Here is a 26,461-nt window from a genome sequence, read left to right on the forward strand (position 1 = left end):
ATAGGTTCATTTGCAAAAACAACAGTTGGTGATTTTGTCCAAGAGCAAACCCTGGGGAATTAGAGGCTACCAGGTGCCAATGCCTGCACGACGCTGTGGCATCAGCGCCTCTTTGGTCAGGTAGTTCAAATAAATTGCATATGACTCATTGATAGCACCTGCCAGATTTATAAATATTAAAACTGAACATTCCACGGCATCCAGAGTAAAAACTGGCTATGCCTAAAACTCACTCAATCCAAAATGGCTTTTTATTTCTATGTATAAGAGATCTTCATTTAGGTTTGATTAATCTATATTCAAAGCTAAGTTGTAATAAAATGCTAATTTTAGGGATGAGACTCGTACAACTAGTCAAACAGAATACAATAAAAATGCAACACGTTTGATATGCCTGCAAACCTCCTGGCTCCTGAATTGAAGCTAGTCACCTGGAAGTCCATAGGCTTGTGTTTCTTTTCAGGGACAGGGTGATGCCACCCGTAAACGAGTAGCTCATGATTAGCCTGAGCTCGGTTCAGCCAACATGGTTTTCTCCTGTCCAGTCAGTTAGATAGCTAATGCTAATTGCCTACTTGGCTTGTGAGTTCATTTTGAAAACATAGACATCACCCTAACGTTGAAATGTTGGTTTGAACACAGTGTTATCTTGTTTAGAAATTGGTGTTCATAGATGCACAATAAGCACAGAAAGCAAAACCACTAATTTAGTTACGTTTATTATGGTTTGGGGATTGGGACTCAGGGTTTATCTAACAGGTTCCAAGGAATGATGGATTTGCCAGGTTTTAGCAATCACAGCACTAGCTCTGGTGGCTCTGTGAAACCTAACGCAATGCTCTCCATCGTCTCAGAAGAAGACAGGCAGAGCAGACAAAAAGGCCAAAGGCCCAATTACTGTTTTCCAGATTCTTGAAAGCAGTCTCCGTGTAAAATCCCTTTTCCTCAACCTGTTACAGGGCTTCATCCCTACTTCTTGACTGAAGAACTCTGACAAAGCCCCCAGGTTGTACCAACAATTTCAAAGGACACATTCACTTCATTTCTTTGCCATATTTAATACTTGATTACTCTCTCCTTCTTAAAGTTATCCTCTTCATGCTATTTTCATGACATCCTTTCTCCCTGTTTTCTTCCTACCTCTGGCTCCTCCTCTTCTATGTCCTCGGCTCCCCAGGTCACAACACTCTGACCTGGCCTTGGGTGAGGCTCAAACCAAAGGCTTCATCAGTAGACGGCACATTCAGATGACCTCCAAATCTCCTTCTCCTGATCCGAAGCCTGCTGTGCTCTCTCAACTCTTGGCTACCTCTTGGACCTCTCCATGTAGACGCTTTTTAAAGTCAACGTCTCTGGGATAGAAAATCTTCATGTTTATTTAACTCTTAAGACCAAAAACGGATTCATGGCTGACTTTATGTGTTACAAAAAGTTCTTACAACCTGCCTTGGAAACAAACTCTTCTGTAAATTCCATTATCACCCCCAGTTCACAGATGGCAGAACTGAGGTAGAGACGTGAAATAACCTATCCAGGTCACACAACAATGAAGTAGATTTTAACCCGGCAAATCTGCTATGCTACACTTTATGCTACACCATCTGGTAAATTTCCATTTACCCATAGTGTGTGTGTGTAATATGGGGCCTTACAGACTCACTTCCAAGCTTCCTCCATAATTCCTGTGACAGTTGGTTCCTCCTACATAGTACACAGAACAAAAGATATACTTTTGCTTTAAGATAGAGCAGAGGACTGGCGATACTGCACAAGCCATGTGAGAAATGAAACACGTATTCCACGACTGCAATGACAGGAACCACCAACTCATTTGCCCAAGCTATCCACCTGGGCGTTATCTGGGAGTTTTCCTCTGCTCACCCACCTACTCAACTTACTAACTTCCATACCTTCATGCAATCACCCAGTCACAAACCTCTACCTAATTACTATCCCTCAAATACATGAGGAGTACCCATAGCTTTTCAGGATAAAGATTAGGCTCTTCGGCTTGGCTCGTAAGGCTCTATAACAGTGGTTCTCAACCTTCCTAATGCCGCGACCCTTTAATACAGTTCTCATGTTGTGGTGACCCTCAACCATAAAATTATTTTCGTTGCTACTTCATAACTGTAATTTTGCTACTGTTATGAATCGTAATGTAAATATCTGATATTCTATATGTGTTTCCCGATGGTCGCGACCCACAGGTTGAGAACCGCTGCTCTATAAGATCGAGCCTCTGCCTCCCTGCTCCCGTCATCTCCCTTCACTCTCCTGCAAGTGGTCTGCAATCCAGCTACACCTCACCTTGTGAGATTCCTAGAGTGTCAAGTTCACAGCACCATAACCCGTCTGGAATGCCCCCTTCCATACCTTTCTTCACTGAGCTGACTCCTACTCACCTGGAAGCTCAAGGGAGAGGCCCCATTATGATTATTTTAGAGACCTTGCCTTTCTGTTCCCACTCAACTCAGTTGAGAACATATAAACTTGAAACTATTCTGCTACCACTGATTTACTGTCTGTGAGTGTGACCTTGTTTGATTTGAAACCTCCATGGCAAAACAGGAAAAGGTATCTGATGGGCACTCCACTGATATTTGTATAATGAGCAAATACATGAATAAAATGAGTAGATGGTTGCGTCTTCGGCTGTTCACTGCTTCCAGATGAAAAGGAGGCATCTTCACTTTTACCCCACATCAAGGATTGCTCCAGAAGTCAGAGGCTCATTGAAGTCTGGGTTCAGAGAGCTCTTGGTGCCAACTGAAGTGAGTCACGAGCTCCCCTCCTGGGCCCATTCTTTTCGAGGCCACACACCCCACCCCACCAAGCCTGCATTCTCCTTCCTCCTGACCAGGACTGCCTGAACACCATTCCAGTGGGGACAGGTCAGTGACACTGTGTCCATTTGAGGGCTTATAAATATGCATTTATGACAAACTGACAGGATGGACTAGTCCATAAGAGGACATAAAGAAAAGGTTACAAAGGTTTAGTGAAGTTTTGCTCTGAAGTCTGTGTTTTCTTTTTCATGGTGTCTGAATTGAGCTCCTCTCTGCCTCACAGCTGGCCAACCCCTGCTGAGATGGCAGACATGGAGGTTCTGTCCATGCAGGCTGTCCTTTGCCCATCTTTCTGTCTGTTCCACCCCCACCTTGCAGTGCTTGATGAAAAGCTCAGAACTACTCCAAAGGGAGAGGTCAGATCAGGAGGAGAGTTTTCCACATCTGACAAGGGGAGCCGGGGCAGACAAACAGTTATTTACTCTCTTCTGACGTTCAGATACTGTCTGGGTCCTGCTCTTTGCCTCGGCCCACCTGCTGCCTCTGTGCGATCCTGGGAGTGCAAACACACTCTCCTCTTGATTGTCACCAGCAAAGGGAATTTTTCAAGAGCAAGCTGCAGCCAGAGGGGGTGGAGATGTTAAAATGACTTTAAGGCATTGAGGTAACTCCTATTCTTCCTTCAGATATCAACTCAAACGTTGTTTCTCAAGTTACAATAGGTTAAATTTATAATAGTTCAACTCTGTCTGTTTCTTCTACAAGTTTGACTATTTCAATCCTCAATGCCTAGCCCTACCCTAGCACATTTTGATACTCAAATGGATGAATTTTGAATGGATGAATTTTCCTAAGTCTAGTTTGCTCATCTTCTATGTGAATTTATACTTTAACTTCCTAAATATGTTTAACCAGTTGCTTATAAGAGATGACCTCAAAGACAGGCAAACTTCAAAGGCTGTGTATGCGTGTGTGTGTGTGTGTGTGTGTGTGTCCCAATGCAAAAATAAATATAAGGTACAAGGAATAACTGATATAACTAATTAATGCATTTTAAAACTTATTAAATGCCACAAAGGAAGGTGGGGGTGTTGGTAATTTTCACAGTGATCACTACCGATTCAAAGAATTTAGAGAAGAAATACCCACTCATTATCTTATTATACCCTTATAATAAGTCCTACGAGTTGTTGTTTTTTTAAAAAAGGGTAGATTTAACCATCCCCACTGATTTGTACAATGTCACATAGTTTGAAATCTGACAAGATTAAAACATAATGTTTGACTGTCTGACTCCCAGCTAAGGTGTTCTCAGTCTTCCAAATATAAAACTATCAGGGAAGTACATCTCGAAAATAAGAAGATCAACATTTACCATATTATACACCACATTTATTCAGGTATCTAGATAATGTGTTAAAATTTTAACTGATTTCTGCTTATAGCCCCTTTGTACACCTGTGTTAAAAATAGCATGTAAATAAATAAAGGGTAAAGTTGCTAGGTATAAGACAATATAGAAAAGCCAATTGTACCAGCAACAGCTAGAAAAGATTTATAAGACCTCTCTCTGGGTAAAATAATCATACAATTTTATTGAAAGAAATTAAAGAAGACCTACATAAATAGAGAGATATTTTATGTTTGTGGAAAAGAAGACAATATCATAAAGATATAGTTTTTATTATACTGAGCTAGAGAGTGGAAGTAATTCCAATTAAAATACCAGAAGGTTTATTTTAGAACCTAATAATCTGACTTTGAAATTTATATGACATAAAAAGAGCCCAGAACAGCCAAGATACTCCTGAAGAAAAAGAACACAATTAGGGAGACATGGCCTAGCAGATATCAAGATCATTTTAGAGCTACAGTGAATAAGACAGCATGGCACTGGAATAGGGATGGACACATGGACGGATGGAAATGAGAGCGCTCAGAAACACACCCATGCATACAAGAAACTGGACACATGACCTGCAGATTAGAGGGCGAAAGGATGGGCTCTTCAATAAACAATAATGGCACGCTGGCTACTTATACAGAAAACAAATGGATCACTGTTTCTCATCACACAGGAAAAACAATTTCTGATGATTTTAGAAATGATAGCCCTGGCCGGCTTTGCTCAGTGGATAGAGCATCAGCCTGCGGACTGAAGGGTCCCAGGTTCGATTCCGGCCAAGGGCACACGCCTGGGTTGCAGGCTTGATCCCCAGGAGGGGGCGTGCAGGAGGCAGCCAATCAATGATTCTCTCTCATCATTGATGTTTCTATCTCTCTCTCCTGCTCCCTTCCTTTCTGAAATCAATAAAGAAATATATTTTTTTAAAAAAGAAATGATATGTGAAAGGCAATGTTAAAATTGCAGGATCAAAAATATCTTTAATATTTCAGGGTATGAAAAAAAACATAAACCATAAAGGAAAGCTTGATAACTCAACTATATTAACTATATTAATAACTAAATTCAATGTATTAATAACTATAGTGGAGTAATTAATAATAAAAGGCAAACCAGAACACATAAAATTGACAAAGGATTAATATCCAGAATCTGTCCATACTCAATAAGAACAAGAAAGGTATCTATGGCAAAAGTTAAAAACTTAAAGGGGAGGCTGTGCAATGACTGAACTCCTCTCTCTCTGCGATGAAAAAGCACGCGGCCTTGCCACAGGCGAAGTGTTCTGTGACCAGCCACCCCTAGATTAACCAAAGAACTTATATGCATATGTGTATAACTCATGGACATAGTGAGGGGGGCAGGGCAGGATGGAGGGGGTCAATGGGGAAAAGAGGGGCATTTGTAATACTTTGAACAAGAAAAAAAAAATCCATATATAATTATGAACATTTAATAATTTCATTAAGAATTCTTTAGCCCAACTTTTAATAGCTATATTTAGTCATCACATAATGATGACAGCAGAAGGTACAACCAACCCTACTGTTGGCCATTTAGGTTGTTTCCAATTTTTTGCTAGTATACATAAAAATGTTATAAATACATTTGTAATCTTCATACATATCTCTGATTATTTAAGATATATTTTTTAAAGTGGTATAAATGGTAGGCATGTTTAATGTAAGTTTTTGCCAAATTGTCCTCCAGGAAATATTACTAATTTATACAGCAGCATATGAATATATTTTTCCTCCCACAACCTCCCCAACACTGGTTAAAAACATAAACTTTGGCAGATTTATAAGTGAAAACTTGTACACTGCATTTTTCATTGATACTGATTTAAGCAACAGTGACGCTGAACATTTTTGTTTATGTTCACTTAGTTTCTATGTGGTTTACTTGCTTAATCCTCTGCCCATTTTTCTACTGAAGGGTTTACATTTTTTGATGGCACATAAGAGTTCTTAATATATTTAGGATACTAATCCATTCTCTGCCAGGCATGTTAAACATTGTCATTTATTCTTTACTTTTGTTTTTGTTGGTTTGCTTAAAGTTATACATAATCAAAGGAATCTTTTCCTTTCATGGTTCATTCTCTGATATACCATTACTAATGCCTATATTAAAAGAATTTAACTCGGCTCTCCCATTGCACCTCTTGCAATAAAATCCCTCATCTAAATGAAGACAACATCACCTTCTCAAAGGGTCATTGTGAACATTAATTAAGATAACTGTACTCGTGTGCTTTTAAACAGTAAAGCAACTTATCAATGTCAATTACTAGCAGCCCTCAATACCTGCCAGTTATTAACACCAAATGCCCTGTGGTGGAAAGTTTATAATTCTATCCAGGCAACCTGAGCAGATGGACTTGGGGATAACAGTCTGGAAAATCAAATGGGACGACAGGAGAAAGACACTGTGACATAGAAGCCCCTTTCACATCCCTCAGCAGGTTCAGAACCACAGAACAGTCACGGGAAGGGCCCCGGACAGCACAGGCTCTCTTACCTTGACTTACTCTTCCCCTTCATCCAACTCAGTTTCCTTGTGCACCACCACTCTCGTCACCGACATGTCGGGGTGCTGCTCTCTGGCTTCCCTGATGGCCTGGGCCAGCGCCTGCCAGGGTCAGGAGAGAACACTGTCAGTGGAGGAAAGGGCTCCTTCTCAAGGTGGCCAAACACATGCCTGCTGAGCACCTGGGATTCCGCCTCTGCTCTTTGAGGAAGCAGGAAGACTTGAAATGGGCTCATTGTTCCTTTTAGAGGCTGCTTCTCATTTCCCCAGAGTCCCCATTTGTCCAGGCTACTTTCAAATAATAACACATGTGGAAGAAGCAGGCTGGCTCTGAATCCCAGCCGTGCCCTCACCACAAGACCTGGGAAAACGGATCTGCTCTGACCTTAGCATTCTCACCTATCACCTGAGATTAAATGCTCAGGCTGCAGAGAGCATGTTCAGGTCTGTTGTAAGGATAGAAGGGATGGTGTACAGCATAGAGCTTACCCTGCACACTCAAGTGACACTTGCTATTGACCAACTGCCTGAAACCCCAAGGTGCAGGACCAGGCCTCATGTACCTCTGCCCTCTTTGGGCTCTCAGTAATTGTTTGAGTAAAATGTTTGTTGAACTGAAAAATGTTGCAGTAAAAATATCTATAAACTTCTAGGGCACAGAACAATGAAAACCCACAAATGATAGTGACACACAATCAGTACAGTTTGAGACCAGAGTAGACAGATCCCTACTTTACAGCTGAAAACAGTGAAGGAGCAAAGGTTAACGGGTCTTTCCTGCCGGGGCTGCAGGGCAGGAGTGGGCCTCAGGGTGCCCTCCCACTAGTTCTCTCTGGACCTGTTGTGAACAGCAATAAGGTTTCCTGCAATGTATCAGAAAGTGCTGTGGCAAATGGAAAGATCCTTTTTTGGAGGGGAAAGATTTTTAAAGAAAAATACAAGAAAACACCATAGAAGAACACTAAAAATCGAGGACAGATCTCCGAAACAAAGAAATTCTACCAGGCTAGAGAGCACCCTACCTCATAAGGAAAATAAGCTTCTAGGAAAAGCAGCATGATGGTTCCTGTTGCTGTCAACTGCCTAAGGGGACAACTGCATTTCTTGTTTGGAATATAGTTTCTGTCAGCCGGAAGGTTACTGAGCAAAACCCTGAGCCTCATTCCACACAAAAGAGGTAAGCTACAAAAGAAGAAATTGTTTTTATACCAAAAAACTTTTGCACAGAAGCTTGGAAGACACCTAGGGGTGCTTAAGTTTCCACTAGGGGACAGTCTCTTGCACCCCACCTGTGTCAGGACAAAAGCAAAGTCAGACAGGGACCAGCCTCCAATATGAGTAGCAGCTCCACTGCTTGTCTGGTAAGCAGAGCAGGAGAACCAGAGGGCAAGAGTGGAGTGGGGTGAAGAGCAGGGCTCTTATCTCAAAGAAGGTCAGGAGGTGCTTCTGTGTATGGACCACAATTCGAACAGGAGTATACATGTGTTCAGAGGGAAGAGGGAACCTAGGACGATCAAAATTGTCTACCCATGGTGGTCTGTGGAATCCTAATTGGGAAGGATTGGAGCTTTGATGGAAGTCAAATGTAGCCACAGGCAACGTATCAGATACTTTTAGGTTTATGTTCACTCCAAAGATTACATGAAAACAGTGTAAATGTTAAAGCGAAAATACAAATTATGTTCATGGGTAGGTAACACATGTGAAACATGCTTCAATTAGAAAAGGCCCAGGCTGGGTAGCTCCGTTAGGTAGAGCGTAGTCCCATATACCAAGGTTGTGGGTTTAGTCCCCAGTCAGGGCACATACAAGAATCAACCAATGAATACATAAGTAAGTGGGACAACAACAACATCTCTCTCTCTCTCTCTCTCTCTCTCTCTCTCTCTCTACCTACCTACCTATCTATCTCTTTCAAAACCAATCAATAAATTAAAAAATTAGCAAGTAGAGAAACTAAAAAACTGCTAGTCATCTTTAAATAGTCAAAATCAGTTTGCCATTAGTTCCTTTCATTTCATGATATTAGACATGAAATTAAACAATTTAAATGTTAATTTATTATGGTAATAATAGACTGTGAGAAAACATATCACGTTGCCAAACTGTTAAGTTATTTTCTTAGAACTGGGTTTTGCTCAGTAACCTTCGGCTGACAGCTGACCGAGGAGCAAGGGCCAGGTCATTTACGCATCCCCAGTAGAGAGGTGAGTGTCAAGGACTGACTGGCACAGGGTAAAGAACCCGCAAAGCAGGTTTCAATGAAAGCACGCCTCTTTAATTTGCCAGCACAAGAGATTCCCTTTTTCCTGTCTTGCTCAGATGAAGCAATTCCTTCCACTATGAAGATTCTTTTAATGTAGGCAAGGAGCTGAAAAGGTGTCAATGATATTAAAGTCACCACATGATCAACGTCGGTTTTGGACAGAGAGGTGATATCTCTCCTTTAATTTCAAATAGTTCTGTCATCTCATCACAGGTGTTAAAGGGTAGGTGAACTCATCATGAGTTTCTAGTGACAATCAGACCAAAAGCCACAATTAAATTTAGTCAGAAAAGTGTATGCCATCTTATGATTAGACATGAAAAAGTATAAAAGTTGCATCTCTATTCTCATCATTTGGATATCTGACCTCAGTTTTAAAATGGGTTGAAGCACATCATACAAGTGGAAGGCGTGTACTCACAGCAAGTTAATGCTGCAGCCATTCCATGACTGTTTTCTACTGTAAGAGTTAGGAACGTGTGCTACTTGGGTACTTATATTTCAGTCTGTGTTTTTTCTACCTGCCTTTCAGAAGCAGTATTGCCTAACTTTATTTTCAGTTAAAACAGGCCAAAAGACAAAAGAATGCACATAAAATAAAATCTGAGAGTAATCCCTAAGAGAAAATAGTGGCTTCTGAAAGCCGGAAAGGTCTCAGTTCACAGAAGACAAAGGGTAAAAGACACAAAGGCTGGGAGAAGACCCAATTTCCATTACTACCACAGAAAGTGGGCTCCTGCTAGCATCCTGTAGGGATTAACAAATGCTTGCTGAGCGAGAGTCCTAGAGCAAAAGAGCGAGAATACCTTTGCTCCAACTTAAGGTCAAAAGAACTCAAGATTGTACAGTGAACAGAGGCAGAAAAATCCTCTCCATGGGAAACTGGAGGCTTGGTTTCCAAGCAGGTAATTCACTCTCCCGTGGTAAATAGGCTCATGTGCTGGTTACCACTAGGAATCTGCGCTCTTAGGTCAAAATTCAGAGTCAGGGCAACCCTTCAACCTCTAATAATGCAAGGAAATAAAAAAATACATATGTAATATGTAAGTAAACCCTGTTTACAGGGATTTAACAAAAACAGTAATTTCCTTAGAGGGCATAGTAGAAAATCTATTTCTATTTTGGTGATATACAGTGAGACTTTCTTACATGAGAAATTTTGTTCTCTAAAATTCTCTTTCCTGAATTCTATATTGCATTCAAAGCTGGTTAACAAACATTTGTTCCTCCTCTCCAGCTGGTTGGTCAACTGAACATTTCTTTTTCTTTTCTTCAAGTTGTTATACAAGAAAACATCTTGGCCCAGCTAGTGTGCCTCAGTGCTAGAGTTTCAACCTATGAACCAGGAGGTCATGGTTTGATTCCCTGTCAGGGCAAATGCTTGGGTTTCTGGCTCAATTCCCAGGGCAGGAGGCAGCCAATTGGTGATTCTCTCTCATCATTTATGTTTCTCTCTCTCTCTCCCCCTTTCCCTTCCTCTCTGAAATCAACAAAAAATTTTTAAAAAAGAAAAACAGCTTGGTCTCCTTTAAAGTTGAGTTAAAATCACTCAGAAAATAATGAAACAAAAACTTATCACTTGAAACTGCTATCTAAAACTAAAACTATTCTCAAAGTCTCCAGCAGTTCTATTTACCACCTGCTTTTAAATCATGCATCCTGCTCAACATTAGAATAGAAGCTCAATTCTTTCAATTTTTTTCTGAATACATATAAATTTTCACTTTGTAAAAGACCTTAGATTACTTTCTCCCACCCCTCAATAATAGTAATAATTAGTAGTAAACAACCCAATTTTCCTAATGCTGTAAAAATTTCTTTTAAGTTCCTAAAAGTAGTCATAAGGCAAACTTAGTGGCTTATTTTTTGGAAGTCAGGATCATTAAGCTGCCATTCATTTTTTAATCACTGATGACTTGCCTTAAACCAGGCCCACATGAATACCTAACAGCTGCCAGGAATCCCCACAATTATTTTGACCCCAAAGTACACAGAAATCCAGTGGGAAATAAAAAGCAATCCCCAGAGTTAGGAAGGCTGAAAGGACAGGTATGTCCAGGCCTTAATCCCACACTTAGGATTCAGCCAGGATGCACTGGGAGGAGGGGTAGGATATACTTTATGTGACATGATGACAGGCACAAAACTTAGAAAATAAACACGGTCAATTTCAGAACCAGAACCGCAGGACTTTACCTGGTCATGGTCAATATCTGTATCTCCTGTTATCACAATGCGTTTCTCAATTCTTGTTTCAGATATTCCACCTTTTATCGTCTAAAGGTCATAAAGAAAAGAAGGGGGAAAGTGGTAATCACTAAAGCTGTGTACACAGAGTCAGGAAAAACAGATGGGGCACACCTAGACCTTCTGATCATTGTAAGGCAATACACACTGAGCAGGGAAGGCTGATGTTCTGGAAACTTTCCTTATTTTTAAGCTCAATGGAGAATCCTGTGGTTAAAGCTATAGCATCCGTAAGTTCCTCAACTGAAAGCAACATTAAAACCTAATGTATCAAGATTCAGGTGACACTGAGAGGGACCAGCTGCCATTTAATCCACATGGTTCCACTGGGACACTGTTAGAACTTCCTGAGTCTCCTCATTCCCAATTGGTCAATTTTTTAAAAGGAGAAGAAATAATTATTTGGTTTATGGAAAGTTACAAGGAATTCTAACAATTTCAGTATCTTTAAGTTTGGAAATTGCTTGATGTTATCGTTTCGTCTGCTTAATTCTCATCATACAACTCTATTTGGTGATTTTGTTTCTTTGGTTTAGTGCAATAACAGAAATAAAGAGGACTTGGATATGGCTGTCATTCAATGCTGTAATCACAACTTCTGCATGTAGTTGTATGTGTGGACATGGCACATGGCTGACAGGGCTATGTGACGGGCCGTGTGGGCAGGAGCTCTTGGGTGAACTGCCACACAGTCACTGGTATAGAGCAGCTAACATAACAGAGCCTGGGCCCTGACTCTGAAGAGATCACATGCCTGCGACATCCTAAACAGACAGGGAGCAAATCCACACTCAGGAAGCACACACCCAACCTTTGGAACTCTGATAAATGTATACACTAAGTCACAGTGATTGCATTTCACCATACGAAACAAGGCTATCACTTGCCTTAATAACTGGATGTGCTTTAAAATGCTCAGCCATACTATCTCTCATTTATGTGGCATTTGTTAATTTACAAAGATTTTTTGTTGAAATAAGGGGTACGGAATGCACAAAGGATACATTTAAGACCTTCAGGCACTAACCAAATATGAGAAGTAGAAGCAAAAGGGATTACTGGAAAATAAAACTGGAGTTAGCAATCTGAGGACTGTGGCAAGCATGAGAATCACTGCGAGGGCCCAGGGTTTCAGCGGGTCCCAAGTGGGACCACAGTGCTCACACTTGTAACAAGTCAGGCTGCTGCTAGTCCAGAGACCACACCTCCAGAATCACTGGTCATATGATCTGGTGCTAAACAGTTAGAGAATGACCTGGAGACACACCCCAAGTCAACACACTAGTATCGTCAATCAATGAGGGGACATTTACATTATTTGAAGAACTTGTTGAAAATGCTGAATGATAGTCAACATTCACTTTGTACTTTCTAATAAACCTGTGCTTCCACTTTTATTAAATTCTCTCTATTCCTGTAGCTGTCTTAGGTATAGCAATTCATAGCATATTTTTACCCCCTTGCACTTTACGAATTGCAATTTGTTTTAAATACATTTGTCAATGGAACCCAATTTTCTTGGATACTTTAAATGTCTGCAGGTTTATTCCACTGGCACTGTCTGTGTATTACTTTGAAGTGTATATAGGAACAAAGAAACAATTCAGAAAGGATCCTGTTTGCAATGTACCGTCCTCTCCCTAGGACTCCCCTGGATTGCTTTACCTTAGTGATGTGTGTGGTAGTGGTTGTCGACACGGAATCAGATGTGATGGTTTGTGCAGTCAGTAACGTGCCCGAGTCACCAGCAGCCCCGCCATCAATCTTTGGATAGTTGGGGGAAAAATACAAAGCAATGCTTAACTTCCATTATGTTTTCATAGAAGATGCCCTTCCCATCAAATATGCATCTTTTAAAATCTCTGTAGTTGGCAGAAGATGCTATCTGCCTTTTCATGTTTATAGTGGTAATTTACTGACCAGCATTGGCTGACATTTAAACAGAGTAAAATCAAAGACTAAATGCACGGGGAGAAGCAAACCCCAGACACAGAGAGACAGAAAAAAAGAAGAGTGGAAAAAGGAGTTGGGTCTGAAAGCTATGGGGGTCATGAGAGAAGTTGACTGAAAGCCATTTATATAAGTTGAAAAAGAAACCAGAGAACCAGGCAGAGACGTTGCCACAGTGACCAGAAGTGCTGGTTTGTTATTTAAGCACAGGTGGATAAAAATAGATAAACATTTTCTCAGATTACTAAGCAACAGAACCTAACTAGAATAGACTAAATTAACATGGTTTGGTTATTATGCTTATCTTTAGATTTTTAAACAACACTTTTCCTGTAACAGTCCGTGTGTTGTGAGTATATTATGAAGATATATCTACACTAATAAAAGAGAAACATGGTGTGAGTTGTGAGTATATTATGAAGATATATATTTCAATAAGTATGCATGCATGTGTGCTCTCTCTCTCTCTCTCTCTCTCTCTCTATATATCTCTCTCTCTCTCTCTCTCTCTCTCTTTCTCTCTCTCTCCTTTATTCTTGTAATTCTTGGTTTCCTTCTGTATGTTAACATTTTAAGCATCCAGAGAAAAGTAATAGAATGAGCAATAGAAAATCACCAGAACTAAAATTATTTCCCACTATGTTTAAATATGAATGTCTTGTTCGACTCATAGCATATGTATTTATGGCAGTGTGATATCATAATGAATATCTGCTGAATTATATGAGATTCAGTGGGGGATACAAATGGATTTGGATTCTATAACTGCCGTTCTATGGTTCAAAGGGGGCAGAAATGGGAATATCCCTCTGCATGAACACATCTGCCAAGTTTCTCAGCACTTGGGGCAAGTCCTATCTGTTGAAGTGTGAGGTTGCATTGAGTACCTGTCATATCTCATATATAAATCCTGTGCAGATAACTAAATAGGTTTTAATTTGTTTGTTTTGATACTTTTCTGGTAGAAAGTTCTAGAATTACTAGTGGAAATACAGCAAATTAATATTTTTAGTTTATACTAAGATCATAAACTAAGTGTTAGTTTAAGGTCACCATATATATTTGCCTCCTGTTTCCGAACACAGGGAAATAACTGGAAAGTCCAGAGCCCTTCTTACTATAAGGTAAGAGGCAGTCTCTCTCGCATTTGGTTCATGCAATGTATTTCTTCACAAGGGCACTCACCACCATAGGAACACACGGGTACCTGCTCTCCCACCACACCCATGCATCAAAGACCTGTTTGTGCTCATGTGGGCTCTATGCACAGCATTTCTAAAATAATGTTGAGGAATGCTTCACATATACATGCATTAAAAAATATTTCAAGAGGGTAATAATCTACCATTTTTCACCATAGCACAATCCTACTATGAACATTAAATTTCTCAGTCAAGAAAATAGTTGTCCAAATTTCTAAACAGTTCCATTTGAAATGATAAATATTTTCCCCTTTTCTGTTACCCTTAAAGTTAGATATCTTAATGATTATCTCAAATATTTACAGAATCAATGCCTGAATACTTAAGATCAAACACACACATTTGTTTAGAACAGTTACACATTTACATAACAATAATGGCATATGTCTTCAGAAAATAATCCCACGTGAAGGAGAAGCACAAATGTGTGTGCACATGTATGTAAACTTGCAAGCAAGAGTTGACTGGATCTGTCTTCATGGGGAGGGATGCCTAAATCCTACTAATGCACAAATTATATCATATCCCATAAACTCTGTAAGATGATCTGTTTCCCAAGTATACATAAACAATCCTAGATACTTTAAGCCACAAATGGCTTATAATAATATGAACAAGATTGGTACTGCCTGTCTTCAATAATCATGTGTATGCTTCCTCCCTGAAATTACTGGGTCACCAATTTGATTACAGTTCTCTGTCTCAATCTAAGAAGCAACATAACAAGTTATGTTGTTGAAGTACAATTATGAATTGGAGATATAAAACAGTACATCAAAGTCAGAAACATGTAAACTAGGAGAAGACAGAATGGAGAGAGAAACAGACTAAGTGAAAAAGAGCTCAGTCCAAATCTAGAGCTTTCGTACCTGTGGAGACTCATATGTGATGGTCTTGGTTTCTGTTTGAACAATAGGGACTTCCTTGGTGGAGATTTCTGTCCTTTGTGAGGCATCAGAAATTGTTACCATCTCTGTCTTTACCACGGGTGGCTGAGGTGGAAAGGAAGAGGAAAATAAATTCTAGAGGTAATGTAGTAAAAGCACTTAACGGAGCCTTCAAAAATAATTGCAAGAAATATGTATATCCAAACACACACTCATTCACAAAAGAAAAGAGTAAAAGCAAATAATCTAAGACAAAAGACACAAAAGAAAAACACTTTCCTTCAAATATCATATGCATATACATATGTATGTATATATGATAAGAATAAATTAACATAATTGCTCCATAAATTATAGTATGCTTCAAATTATGATACGCTTCAGGTTATGATGGTCCCCAAACTACTTACGTGTCAAGCCTGGTATACAATGACATATAAACTTTAGCTTTGGGTAAGTAATGATAAACTTGAAAAGAAAACACAGAATGAACTATGTGAAGTGATCTGCCTCAATTTTTACTGTGGTTTAAAGAACCACATGATTTGTGTGAAGGCTTGTTGTCTTTAACTGGTACACCATCTAGGTAGGCTAAAATTTGCTCTTTTTTTCAAAAAGCCTTTTCTGCTCTATTGACAAGGAGATCCCATTTTCAAGTCTTACTGTTTCCAATTATACTTATCTAAAACTTGCAGTGTTTCTTCTCTATTAGCTAAGTTAAACTGTTATATCTAGGATTAGTCCACGAATATGATATTAATGCTTTGAACAATTAAACATTAAAAACATTAAAGGAGAGGTTCATGGCCCGTTAACATGGTCTGCTGTTTAATACAACGCCAGACTAACTACTACCAGCAAAATACTACCAAGTGTAATGTAAGGTAAATGTGGAAAATAATAGAGCCTTCCAGGACTCACAAATGTGTTCTCTGAAGAGAACCAGGAAGTTTAAAAGTGATATAATAAAAATCCTTTTAATTATTTCAAGACAAAGTTACTTCAAGATTTTTCTAGCTCATCAAAGAGAGAAAATGTGGACAATCCCTGCACTGTGGGCAGCTCAACTTAGAATGAAGACATATTCACCCGGAAGTTTGCCTTCCCTCAACAAAACTTTAACTTCCAATTCAGAGACACTGCACCTAGAGACCAAGACTTTATCCAAGAAGAGTGCAGTAAGTTCTCTATCTTGAAGAGAAAAAAGAAAAGACTGAGATACCCTGTAGATAATCCACAGAACATATGATCAACTTGCAAATAATCCAGAATTGATGATAGGACAGAATGAAAAGAGTATTGTAATCTATTAAACAGTTAGCCTCTGGCTGCCTAAAAGGAAAGAAAAGGCTTTAACCAAACCATACAATCCCCAGAAATCATAGTGGTATTCAAGAAATACTGTTTTCATCACTGCCAGATGTTGAATTCAGAGCACCATGGTAAACAGGGCCTGCTGCCATTTCTAAAACTCTTAAGCTGAAGAGACAATGAGCCAAAAAATCAAAGCCAGTCACAGCAGCAGCACACACACTCACACTGACCATTTTCCAATAATGCATATACAATTTTCTAATTAAACCAATGAAAAAGGCATTAAGTATGAAGCAGTGCAACCAAAGACAAAAAGTTGAAAACATCCAAAACATGCAAAGAAAAATTTAGATGTGAAACAAGAATGGAAAAATGATGTGGTGGGTTGTAGGAGTTTACTGGATGAGATGATTCAGTTGCAGGAAAGGAGCTAGCAACCTTGACCGAGCTGGCAGAAAGTCTACAAAGCAGTGCTTTCCCCTTCCTCCCGTGAGATCAAAGTCAGAATCTTGCTGAAAAAGCTGAGGGAGAGTTGGGAGGACAGGAGAAGAAGAAAAGCAGGTGTTCTCCACCTGAGAAATAGCTCCAGAGTTTAGCTCCCGCTTGGGTCTCCCATTTACCTCTGAACAACAAATAATTTGTGGCAAAACATCAATGTCAACATGAGACACCTCTCCGTTAACTTTATGTTGCTCGTCCTCTGTGTCTTCGCTCACATCTTGCTTAAATGCGCCTTCGTGTACACTCTTCTCTGCAGGTATCTTAGGGGCAACTACATGCTCCTGGGTCACTGTTTCTACTGTGCTTACACTGGCCCCTGCGTGTCTGCCTGGGCTGGCTTCTGGCACTGCTGCCTCCCTCTCTACTACCTGGGATGCTTGGCTGGGTTCTTCCTCCACCTCTTCTTCATCCTCCTCCTGCTCTTCCTTTATGGTGCCCTCAGTCACCCGGTGGTGGGGCCGGTACTCGCCCACATCTTCCTCCTCGCTCTCACTGCTGCTGCTGCTGCTCTCAGAAGACAGGGAGGTGGAGTCTTTCTGTGTCAGAGGTTCCACCTTACGGATGTCCCCAGGACCACTCCCGGGTGATAGCTCTTTACCGTTCATTTCTTCTGTGATTACTCTTTCGTCTTTCCCAACCTCTGCCTGCTTCTTCTCCTCCACTACATTCAGAGTCTCATGTGAACTCTGCACAAAAAAGAAGCGGATGAGGGAGAACAAAAATATATGAATAAATAAAAATGATGGAAACCCAAACCAACTGATGGAAGGTTCATGTCATGGAGGAAAACAGTGATGGTTATGATGGCTGACTGAAAGGGAAGCGGGGAAACGTGACGGGTCAGAAGCGGCAGGCAATGGTGTTAACATGGAAAGGGGAGAACCTTAACAGCATCACTGGCTCCAGCGCAAGGCCCTTCGGACTCAGGAGCGCGTTTCTGTGAAACAAAAAGCAACCGAGGACACAAATCAATAAAGTTTTACCTCAACACCCACTAAACAAACATCTGACACTGTGAAGACAGAACAGTGCGAATCAACATCCACAAAACCTTTGCTCAAGGTCACATGAAAGACAAGACAGAGGTAAAAAGCTTACACAAGAAAACAAAAAACACAAAACAGCCAGCATCTCCCAAAGAAATAAAGTGCTTTTAGTATAGTTGTATCTATTAGCTCTATTCATATAATTGAAAAGACAGGGGAAAAACTGGAATTATACCGAAGCTTACTGATTATCTTAAAGTATAAATTTTAAAATTATAAAACCAATTCAACAAACAGTTTTGGTCTTAATCAGATTATAAAGCCTAACTGAAACCCTGATTCCTAAATGAATACAGTATTAGTAAGATGAAATTTTTGTTTTATGCTAGCTCATTTAAAAACACAGCTTTAACTGGCAAAATTATTGTTGATCTCAGATAACATAAAAATGTTATTCCAGAATTGGCTATTAACATCCAAATTAGATTGCAGATTAACAAACGGGGTACATGACATTAGGGTGGATGTCAACGATGATTGCAAGTGTTCTCTCTTAGAATTCAGCCCCCCTCCTAGCATCTTTGAAAACCTCAATGAACCAACTTTGTTATTTGAGATGCTCACCCTTGCCCCACTGCAGACGTTTATTCCTTGGGAGTGAATTGATTCTAGTAAGTAGTACAGTGCCTAAATGTTCATTATTATTATAGGTTGGTACATTATTATTATATTTAACTTCAAATGCTCAGATGGGTTCTGCCCAAGTTCAGGGAATTCCTTAAGTTCATTCCAAAAAAATGAAAACAATTATTTCACTGAATATGGCAGGCATCTCAGATTTTTCCATGTAAACAGTTTTTAAATGATAAGCCATCAGAAGATGCCTGAAAGACACTTGGGTTTTGAATACTTTTAATTCTGGAAGCATACTTAGCTTCTTTACTTGGTTGAGGGTTTCCCTCCACATAACAACTCCGAATCTGGGCTTTAGTGGTTTAAATGATTCTCTGAATTTAGGTAGTTTTTTTGCGGGGGGTGATGGGGGGCACCCAAAAGCAGAACATCCAATCTGTATCCTTTCCTTACATCCAAATTCAGTCATTATTTCATGAATGTTTTTCCCAGGAAGGATTAATTTCATCAATGAAAGCACTGAGGGAAAGGTTCCTGGATATTTAAAAAATAAAAATCACTCTCATATGTGGCTTTTAAAAACAGGGGAAACAAAGTAAAATGCACCTCAGGCAACTGTGAGAAGGGCGAGGAAGAAAGTGTTTCACAAGGTGCATTATAGTTCACACCAGTGCCCTCTGCTGTCCAAGTGGTGGCTGAGGTGAAGGTAGCTTTCATGCTATCAGAAAAGCCCTTTTCACTAAACAAAATTGATGTTATCTCCTCTTCTAGGCTCTAGAGAGGTCAGAAAAGGAAGAGCAAAGAGTTACCAATAAGTTGGAACAGAGAGCAGTGACCTATTGAAAAAAAGGTAAGGTTATACAAGAATCACAGAACAGCATAAATTGAAAGAAAGGTGAGGATTAGCAAAGATTCTGCAGCAGGTTTGCCTGAATGCCAGCTTTCCACACTGCTTGAGAATTGGTGATAGTTCCGACCTATGAAAACAGCCTAAGGCTCCTTGGTTTGTCACTAAAACTTTCATCACAAACTGAGCATGGCCTACCTATCCATCAAACACTGTGTTGTATATTCTTGAGGCAGCTCTTCAGAGTAGGCCTCTTTCTTCAGAAGGAACTCTTCAGTGGCCCCTCCGCCTGAAATGCTTATTCCTGTGTCATAGCTTGGTGGTCCTATCCTGCCTCCAATGCCCTTCCGAATTTCATCATCTGTCTGAGGTACACCTAATATTCCACATTTTGTGCATGCCCTTCTATAACCATTCCAGCTCCTATTAACTCTTCCCTTTTCCACATTACTTTGTTCACAAGTGATCTGATAGCAACCCACAGAAATTCCCTCAGACATGCTAAAATGCCACTGAATGAATAGCACCTTTTTTCCCCAATAAGAAACAGGTAAAGAAAAGAATTCTAAATAGGAAAACAAACTCAGGGGTGAAAACTCAGTGAGCAATGTTAAAATCATCTGTTCCTGAAAAACTAAGACAAATGTAATCTTCACGTTTCTGGCCCTTGAGTGATGGTCCCTAACCTGCACAACAGGAAAGTTGAGGACTGTCCCAGGTATCAGAATGCCAACAGCAGAGTCACCATGAAGTGCCCACTGCTCATAAGAGCTTAAAGATGGATGGATGGATGGATGGATGGATGGATGGATGTATGGATGTATGGATGGATGGATGATTGGTTAGGTGGATGAATGAATGACATTTTAGGGATGCCCCTTTTGGGACAGTGCACTAGGAGGAGTGAGGAATAGGGACAATGAGATGAGGAGGGCTAGGTGCATAAGCATTTGCAATATTCAGGAGAAAAAGAAATCTTCTGGACCAATTAATTTTCATTATAATCTCCATAATTACACCATCCCTAGGGGTTGAGTTGGTGGAGAGGGGGTCCTTGCCAGTAAGAGATCATGGGGAATTTAAATAAGTGTGATTCATTTAATTATTCAATAAAATAGATATTTCAAAAGTACTTCAAAACTATAGTCTATGTAATCACTACTAACTCATAAGACTCTTGTATTATACAAGTTTAAGTATGTCATAATCTATTAAAGAATTATTTGGTTTCCAACTTCCTGCTCTACTCTCAAAATTATTCATATTCAAACAGAATCCATTTTGAAAGTTCAATATATTAACTTTTAAACAAGAAACTACTACTGTTTTTTAAATCTGTAAAACCCATATTACAAAAATCTGGAAAATTTGGTCAAATTATACTCATGCATAATTATTTATTTTACATTTCATTAAGGATTACAATTTAAAGATAATCAAAAACCCTGCAAAATCAGTAGCAAAATGAAGATGCAACAAAGACAAAAATTTGTAAGATATCCTGTTAAAAGTCAAAACACTGCAGTAGACATAACTACTCACACACTTCCAACTAATAGCAGTGATACGTTGTTATCTGGGGAAAAAGACACATTGCAAGCGGTAAACCAAAGTTTGTTGGGAGGATGGATGAAGGATGATTGCAGTAACAAGTCATATGTATGTCAAATAAGTACATATTTTCTTGCATGTGCTGGAGAAGAAAAGAACAAGAAAAGAGCAGTAACTTCAAGTGCAGATAAACCATTTTGGAGCTTAACAGTGGGCAAATTCCAGGTTTAAACTTCACATAAAGTCTTTTTAATGTAATGTCTACGACATCATATTTTACATTGTACATTCCTAAACCATGACATCCAGAAAAATGATTAACAGTAAACATCTCCAACAAAATTCCAAAGTCTCCTACAGCAAAAATACAAGGACATTACTTTGAATTGAACAACTCTACCATTTGACTTGCTTCTGGGTGTGAAAGCTTCAAAAATACATAACTTTTTAAAGCATGTAATATTAAAGTCATCATTTTACACAGAGTCTAATTGGCTTTGGACTTCATGCTAACATTTTAATATATAAATATGCCACTTGGTTTAGCTTTCTTATTTTCAGTATTCTGGAAATATTTCACCTCAACTATACCTCAAATTCCTTTAGAGCAAGACTTCATCTTCTATTTATTTTGCCTCCGTCTCCATTCCACTGTATGTTCTGATAAATAATACTCTCTATTGATTTACAAAATCAGACTTTTGTGGAAGGAAAACACTTACTACTGATCCCTGCTCTCTTTCAGATCCCTGTATTCCATTCCTCACCCAGCAGCAGAGCGATCTCTGTCAGATCCAGTTTAAAGCTCCCCAGTGGCTTCCCACTACTCATATAATAAAATTCCAAAATGTCAATATGGTCTTTAAGACCCGACAAGATCTAGGATCTGACCTCCTCGATGGTTCCTAAGCTCTTATCATTTGGTCTTTCAGTTCCTTAAACTAGTTCCTGCTTGGGCTGTTTCATGTGCTCTTCCCTATACATGGGAAACTTCACATCTGCCTCCTTCTCATCATTAGGGTCTCAGCTGAAATGCCAACTCTTCCTGACACAACGGTCAATCAGCCTTCCCAATCACCTTCAAACACAAAATTATTTCATCTTCTACACCGTCTTTACCCACATTTTCTAATTACTCCTTTACATGTCCCTGTCTGTCTCCTCCAACAGACTCTAAGCTCTCTAGCCTCAGCAATTAACTGGCTGACCAGCTGGCTAAGCAAAACCAGGAGAAACAGAAGAATAAGAATGTAAAGGCAACAGAAAGCTAACTTCTTAGTAATGCCAGATACTCATATATGCAGGAGCACAGAGAGAGGTCTGAGAGGCTGCTATGGTACACACAAAAAATCTTTTTTTCCCCATTGAAAATCATAAAAATGAAAATTCAAAAGGTTTCCAAAGATAATTACTAAACTACTAACCTAATTTGCATATACTCTGTTATTTTAACACCACCACAGTATATACAGCGTTGTACAAACAGTGCATTTTCACATGAAAGCATGGTTTCCCAACTGCCAGCCACATACATCAAAATTGGGGTCACTTATTAAATCAATTGATATGTCTACATTTCAAAATGTGAATTTTCAAATAAAGTACTTCTGCAACCTCTCACCTAATGACCCCTTCTTTCTCTACATGGAGATTTAACTTTTTTAATGCTCAAAAATTATTTTCAAAAAATTTAGATTAACCCGTAAGAAAAAAAAAAGAATATCTTATAGCTGTGGACAGAAATAAAAGGAAAAGAGGAAAAAGCAAGAGTAGATCCAAGGATGCAAGGTGAACACCTTGTCTGCTGCCTGGGCTTTTTCTTCAACTGTCCGTGTTGCCGCCATCTGATGCTTCTCGGTCATGGATAAAATATCCTTGAAAAGATGGTCTCCTTTTCTCTATTGTTTTAAACAATAGACATAATCAACAAATAAGACAAGTACATCACATTGACAACAACACAAACATAGAACAATTGTGTGGGTCAGCGGAACAAATGGATGAAGGGGCACATACAGTGAGGCCAAAACCTTAGCATGCCAGACACTGTTTCTCCAGACAACACAAGAGTCAATGGCTGAAAAACGAACATTAATACCTTCAGAAATTCTAAAAATGAGAATTTAACTTGTATACAACTTCATAATACCCTATAAACACCATGGTGTTTTAAATCTTCGTATTTTCAAAAGTTTTTTCAGTTCAGCAATTATCTTTACTCATCTGTTCTTAAAGAGCTATTTTCCTTTCACAATCACAAACTTAGAAATTTAAAGCAACTAACAGCTCTGCTTTTAATGAAAAGGTTAATAAAAATAGCATGAGGTTATCTAAATCAAATGTGCACAATTTGGCAACACTCAAGCCAGACTGGATGATGAACTTATGGAGAAGTGAGGGGCATAAGGAAAAAGAGAAAGATGAAATTGTAGGGTAAGACCTTTATATATTTTTTAAATTGTGTATTATAGATAGCATAATCACTGTCTCTTCAAGTATGATAAAGAGCCCACGGAAGTTCTTGGCTGATAATAGAGACTTTGAGAGCATCAGAAAAGAACAGATGGGAATGAATGGAGAAATATTTTGGGAATAGATTCAAAAGGCAATACGATATTGATGGGGAGAAGTAATCATGGAAAGAAAAAAGAATGTTATGGTTGAAAACATTTTTAAAACACTAGTCTACATTTTATTACGAGGAAGTCTTAGTATTAACTTGTATGATACAACATTTTGCAAGTTTACATCGGGGTTCATCAGTCTTCAAAGCTAACTTTAACTCATTTTCCTCTTAGTAATTACCTTAACCCACTCTAAAAATGATCCACATTATTTATTTATTTATTTATTAAGCAAACTTTCTCATTTCAGTAGTCAACATCTGAAAAGCTTATTAAATATCATATAATCTGTTTCTAAGTCGTCCTATATAAAAATACACTGCCACTAATTGAGTAATATAGTTATTCTGAAACTATTTCAAAAGTACTTTGTAACTCATACAATTTACTTAAGAACTAGGTCAACACATATTACATTGTTAATAAATATTTAGTATTTTAAAAAATTGTTAGCAATTACATTTAAAAAAAACACACACACACACACACACCTGGGAACATTTTGTAACTTCCTGGGAATCAGCATCAGAGATTAGCAACCTGAATTTTACTGAAAAGCTGGAGACATACAGCCAACAAATAGCTGGTGACATACCCCTTGTATCTGTAGGGACAGAGGTGTGATACGTCGTTTTTCCCATTCATTAGGGCGCGGCTCAGGTGTGGATTCCATAAAATTGCGCTTGAGTTCACTAATGCTAGCCTGATGTTTCAGTATGTCCTCCTGGGCCTTATCCAGGTCCTAGCAATGTGTAACGTAATAAAGGGGGGAAATCCAAAAGGGAAAAAACCCAGTAGGACAAAAATAAAAATAAAACCAAAAAATAAGACAAAGCATACTTACGATTAAAAAAACATACTAAAGCAAGAAAAATGCCAAGTCTCAAAAGCCATATTATCACCTATGAATAACCTTAATGAGTCCCTCAAAATTTGAACATAAAGCGAATTTGTAATTTTTTATGATTCACATCTTAAAGGGTTCTAATGTCTTCTTTGTTTAGAATTTTTTAAGGAATAACTATTTACATTATTAGAAGGAAGTCATGGAATTAATATTCAAAATGGCTAATAACTCTTCTTTCTAATAGTTAGATTTGAATGCAGCCTATGAATTTGTTCCTGTAGACTCACCTTCCTGATTAGGGCTACTACTAAAATTGCCTTCTGTGAACATATTAAAATCAAGTAAAAATAGAGAAAGGTGGACTCAGAAGCATATTTGGCCTCAGGGGAAAGCCAGTCCAAGATCATCTACCACAAAAGGGGAGTGGTAGGGTGGGCAAGGACTGATTTTTTTCAGGAAATTCCAGCAGTGGCTTTTAATCTTAAGGAATAAAAATAACAGCTTCCATAGGCTGCTTGTATTTGATCTCTCCATAAAATAACCTCATACTGGTTTCATGTAGTTGCTAAGCACAAATGTGAGGCCCAGCTGCCCCACATACCAAATGGTCCTTATACAGACAAAAATGCAAGAGTAATTACCAGGTTGATTTTTCACTGGAGTAGGCCCTGATGAATGGTATTTGTGGGATTTTTTATATTGGCCCTGAAAACTAGTATTTGTGGGAATTAAAACTAAATATTGCTTAGGAAATGGTTTTAACTGAATTTTAAACCTTTTCTTACATTTCAAAAATCATGGAGGCCACCTTTTGATTACAGCTTTCATCCCACTCCCAGAGGAACAGGTCATGCATCTGATAAAATTAGGTATTCCGTATTCATGCACAAGCATAGTTGCTCATCTATGAGCTTCTACAGCCATTTGCAAAAACTAATGAAAATCTAAAATCTTTGCATGGCATGGAAAAATGACTGTGGCTTGAGATCAGGCACATTTCTTGTATTTGTTCAAAGCAATGTTATGTATTACACTTTAAAGCATTTTAGTAAGTTATGCAAAAATACATTTCCAATAATTATCACAAGCTGCCAAAAGCAACCAAATTGATTAGTTGGATTATTGAGAATTGCAGTTCACCACTAAATACATTGCCATGTACTGCCCCCTAAATAAGGAGAAGAAAAGTTCTCGTGTGACACGGGGAATATAGTTGACATTCCTAACTGGGTGGCTAGGTTTTCTCCCCCCCCCCCTCTTTTTTTGTCTTTCATTTATTCTTCCTTCTTTATCAAAGCAACCCCATTAATTTAGCATACTTTCACATGGAATACTTTAATTGAACCACATTCCTAACTGCATGGATTTTAGTGGCACCACCCACCCACCCCAAACTACTGTGGACATAGATCGACAGTAAAATGATTTAATGCCAAATCAACAAATATCTGTTCTGGTTAATGAATACTAAGGATGGGATCACATTACTTCAGATTCCATGCCCTGAGATAACCCATTAGGAGAGAATAAGTTTACTTATAGAACTTCAAGGTTAATGGATAAGAACTATTCATCTGATGAAATAGAACTTGTTTTCCCAGTTGTCACTTTGAGAACTTCTAGTAAATATATTCCTACCTAAGCCACTTTAAAAGAACACAGTCAGACTGGTAACATGCACTCCCGAGTTGGATTTTCCCCATGCATTTCATGCGCTGTGCTTGAAAAATGTTGCCAGCCAGCCTGTGAGTGACCTCCCAACCATAGCAGCTTGGCAGCCATCAGGACAGTTGTTTTCTTAAATTATACAAACCTCCAACATTAAATTGCTATGTCTGACATAAATATTATCCCCTTCTACTCTCAAGGAATTTTTCTGT

General features: G+C 38.9%; 1 protein-coding gene across 19 annotated transcripts in view; it reads right to left on the reverse strand.

The window, feature by feature from the left end:
• EPB41L2 (erythrocyte membrane protein band 4.1-like 2) overlaps positions 1–26,461 on the reverse strand; it is a 146,818-nt gene that overhangs the window by 8,441 nt on the left and 111,916 nt on the right. For 4 of the 19 annotated variants that reach the window (XM_014533804.1, XM_014533803.1, XM_014533805.1 and 1 more), the window contains exons 13-22: positions 26,395–26,457; positions 24,330–24,476; positions 22,907–23,008; positions 19,319–19,486; positions 17,977–18,030; positions 17,213–17,779; positions 15,261–15,383; positions 12,905–13,003; positions 11,189–11,269; positions 6,718–6,828 (exon numbers count right to left, since the gene is read on the reverse strand). In XM_014533804.1, the coding sequence (XP_014389290.1) occupies positions 6,724–6,828; positions 11,189–11,269; positions 12,905–13,003; positions 15,261–15,383; positions 17,213–17,779; positions 17,977–18,030; positions 19,319–19,486; positions 22,907–23,008; positions 24,330–24,476; positions 26,395–26,457 (1,509 nt within the window). In that variant the 3' untranslated portion in view covers positions 6,718–6,723. The remainder of the gene's footprint in view (positions 1–6,717; positions 6,829–11,188; positions 11,270–12,904; positions 13,004–15,260; positions 15,384–17,212; positions 17,780–17,976; positions 18,031–19,318; positions 19,487–22,906; positions 23,009–24,329; positions 24,477–26,394; positions 26,458–26,461) is intronic. The other 15 variants (XM_005859001.2, XM_014533807.1, XM_014533808.1 and 12 more) reach the window with 15 other exon arrangements.

This window comes from Myotis brandtii, unplaced genomic scaffold, assembly GCF_000412655.1.
Source record: "Myotis brandtii unplaced genomic scaffold, ASM41265v1 scaffold123, whole genome shotgun sequence".
In the NCBI taxonomy this organism is placed as follows: Eukaryota; Metazoa; Chordata; class Mammalia; order Chiroptera; family Vespertilionidae; genus Myotis; species Myotis brandtii.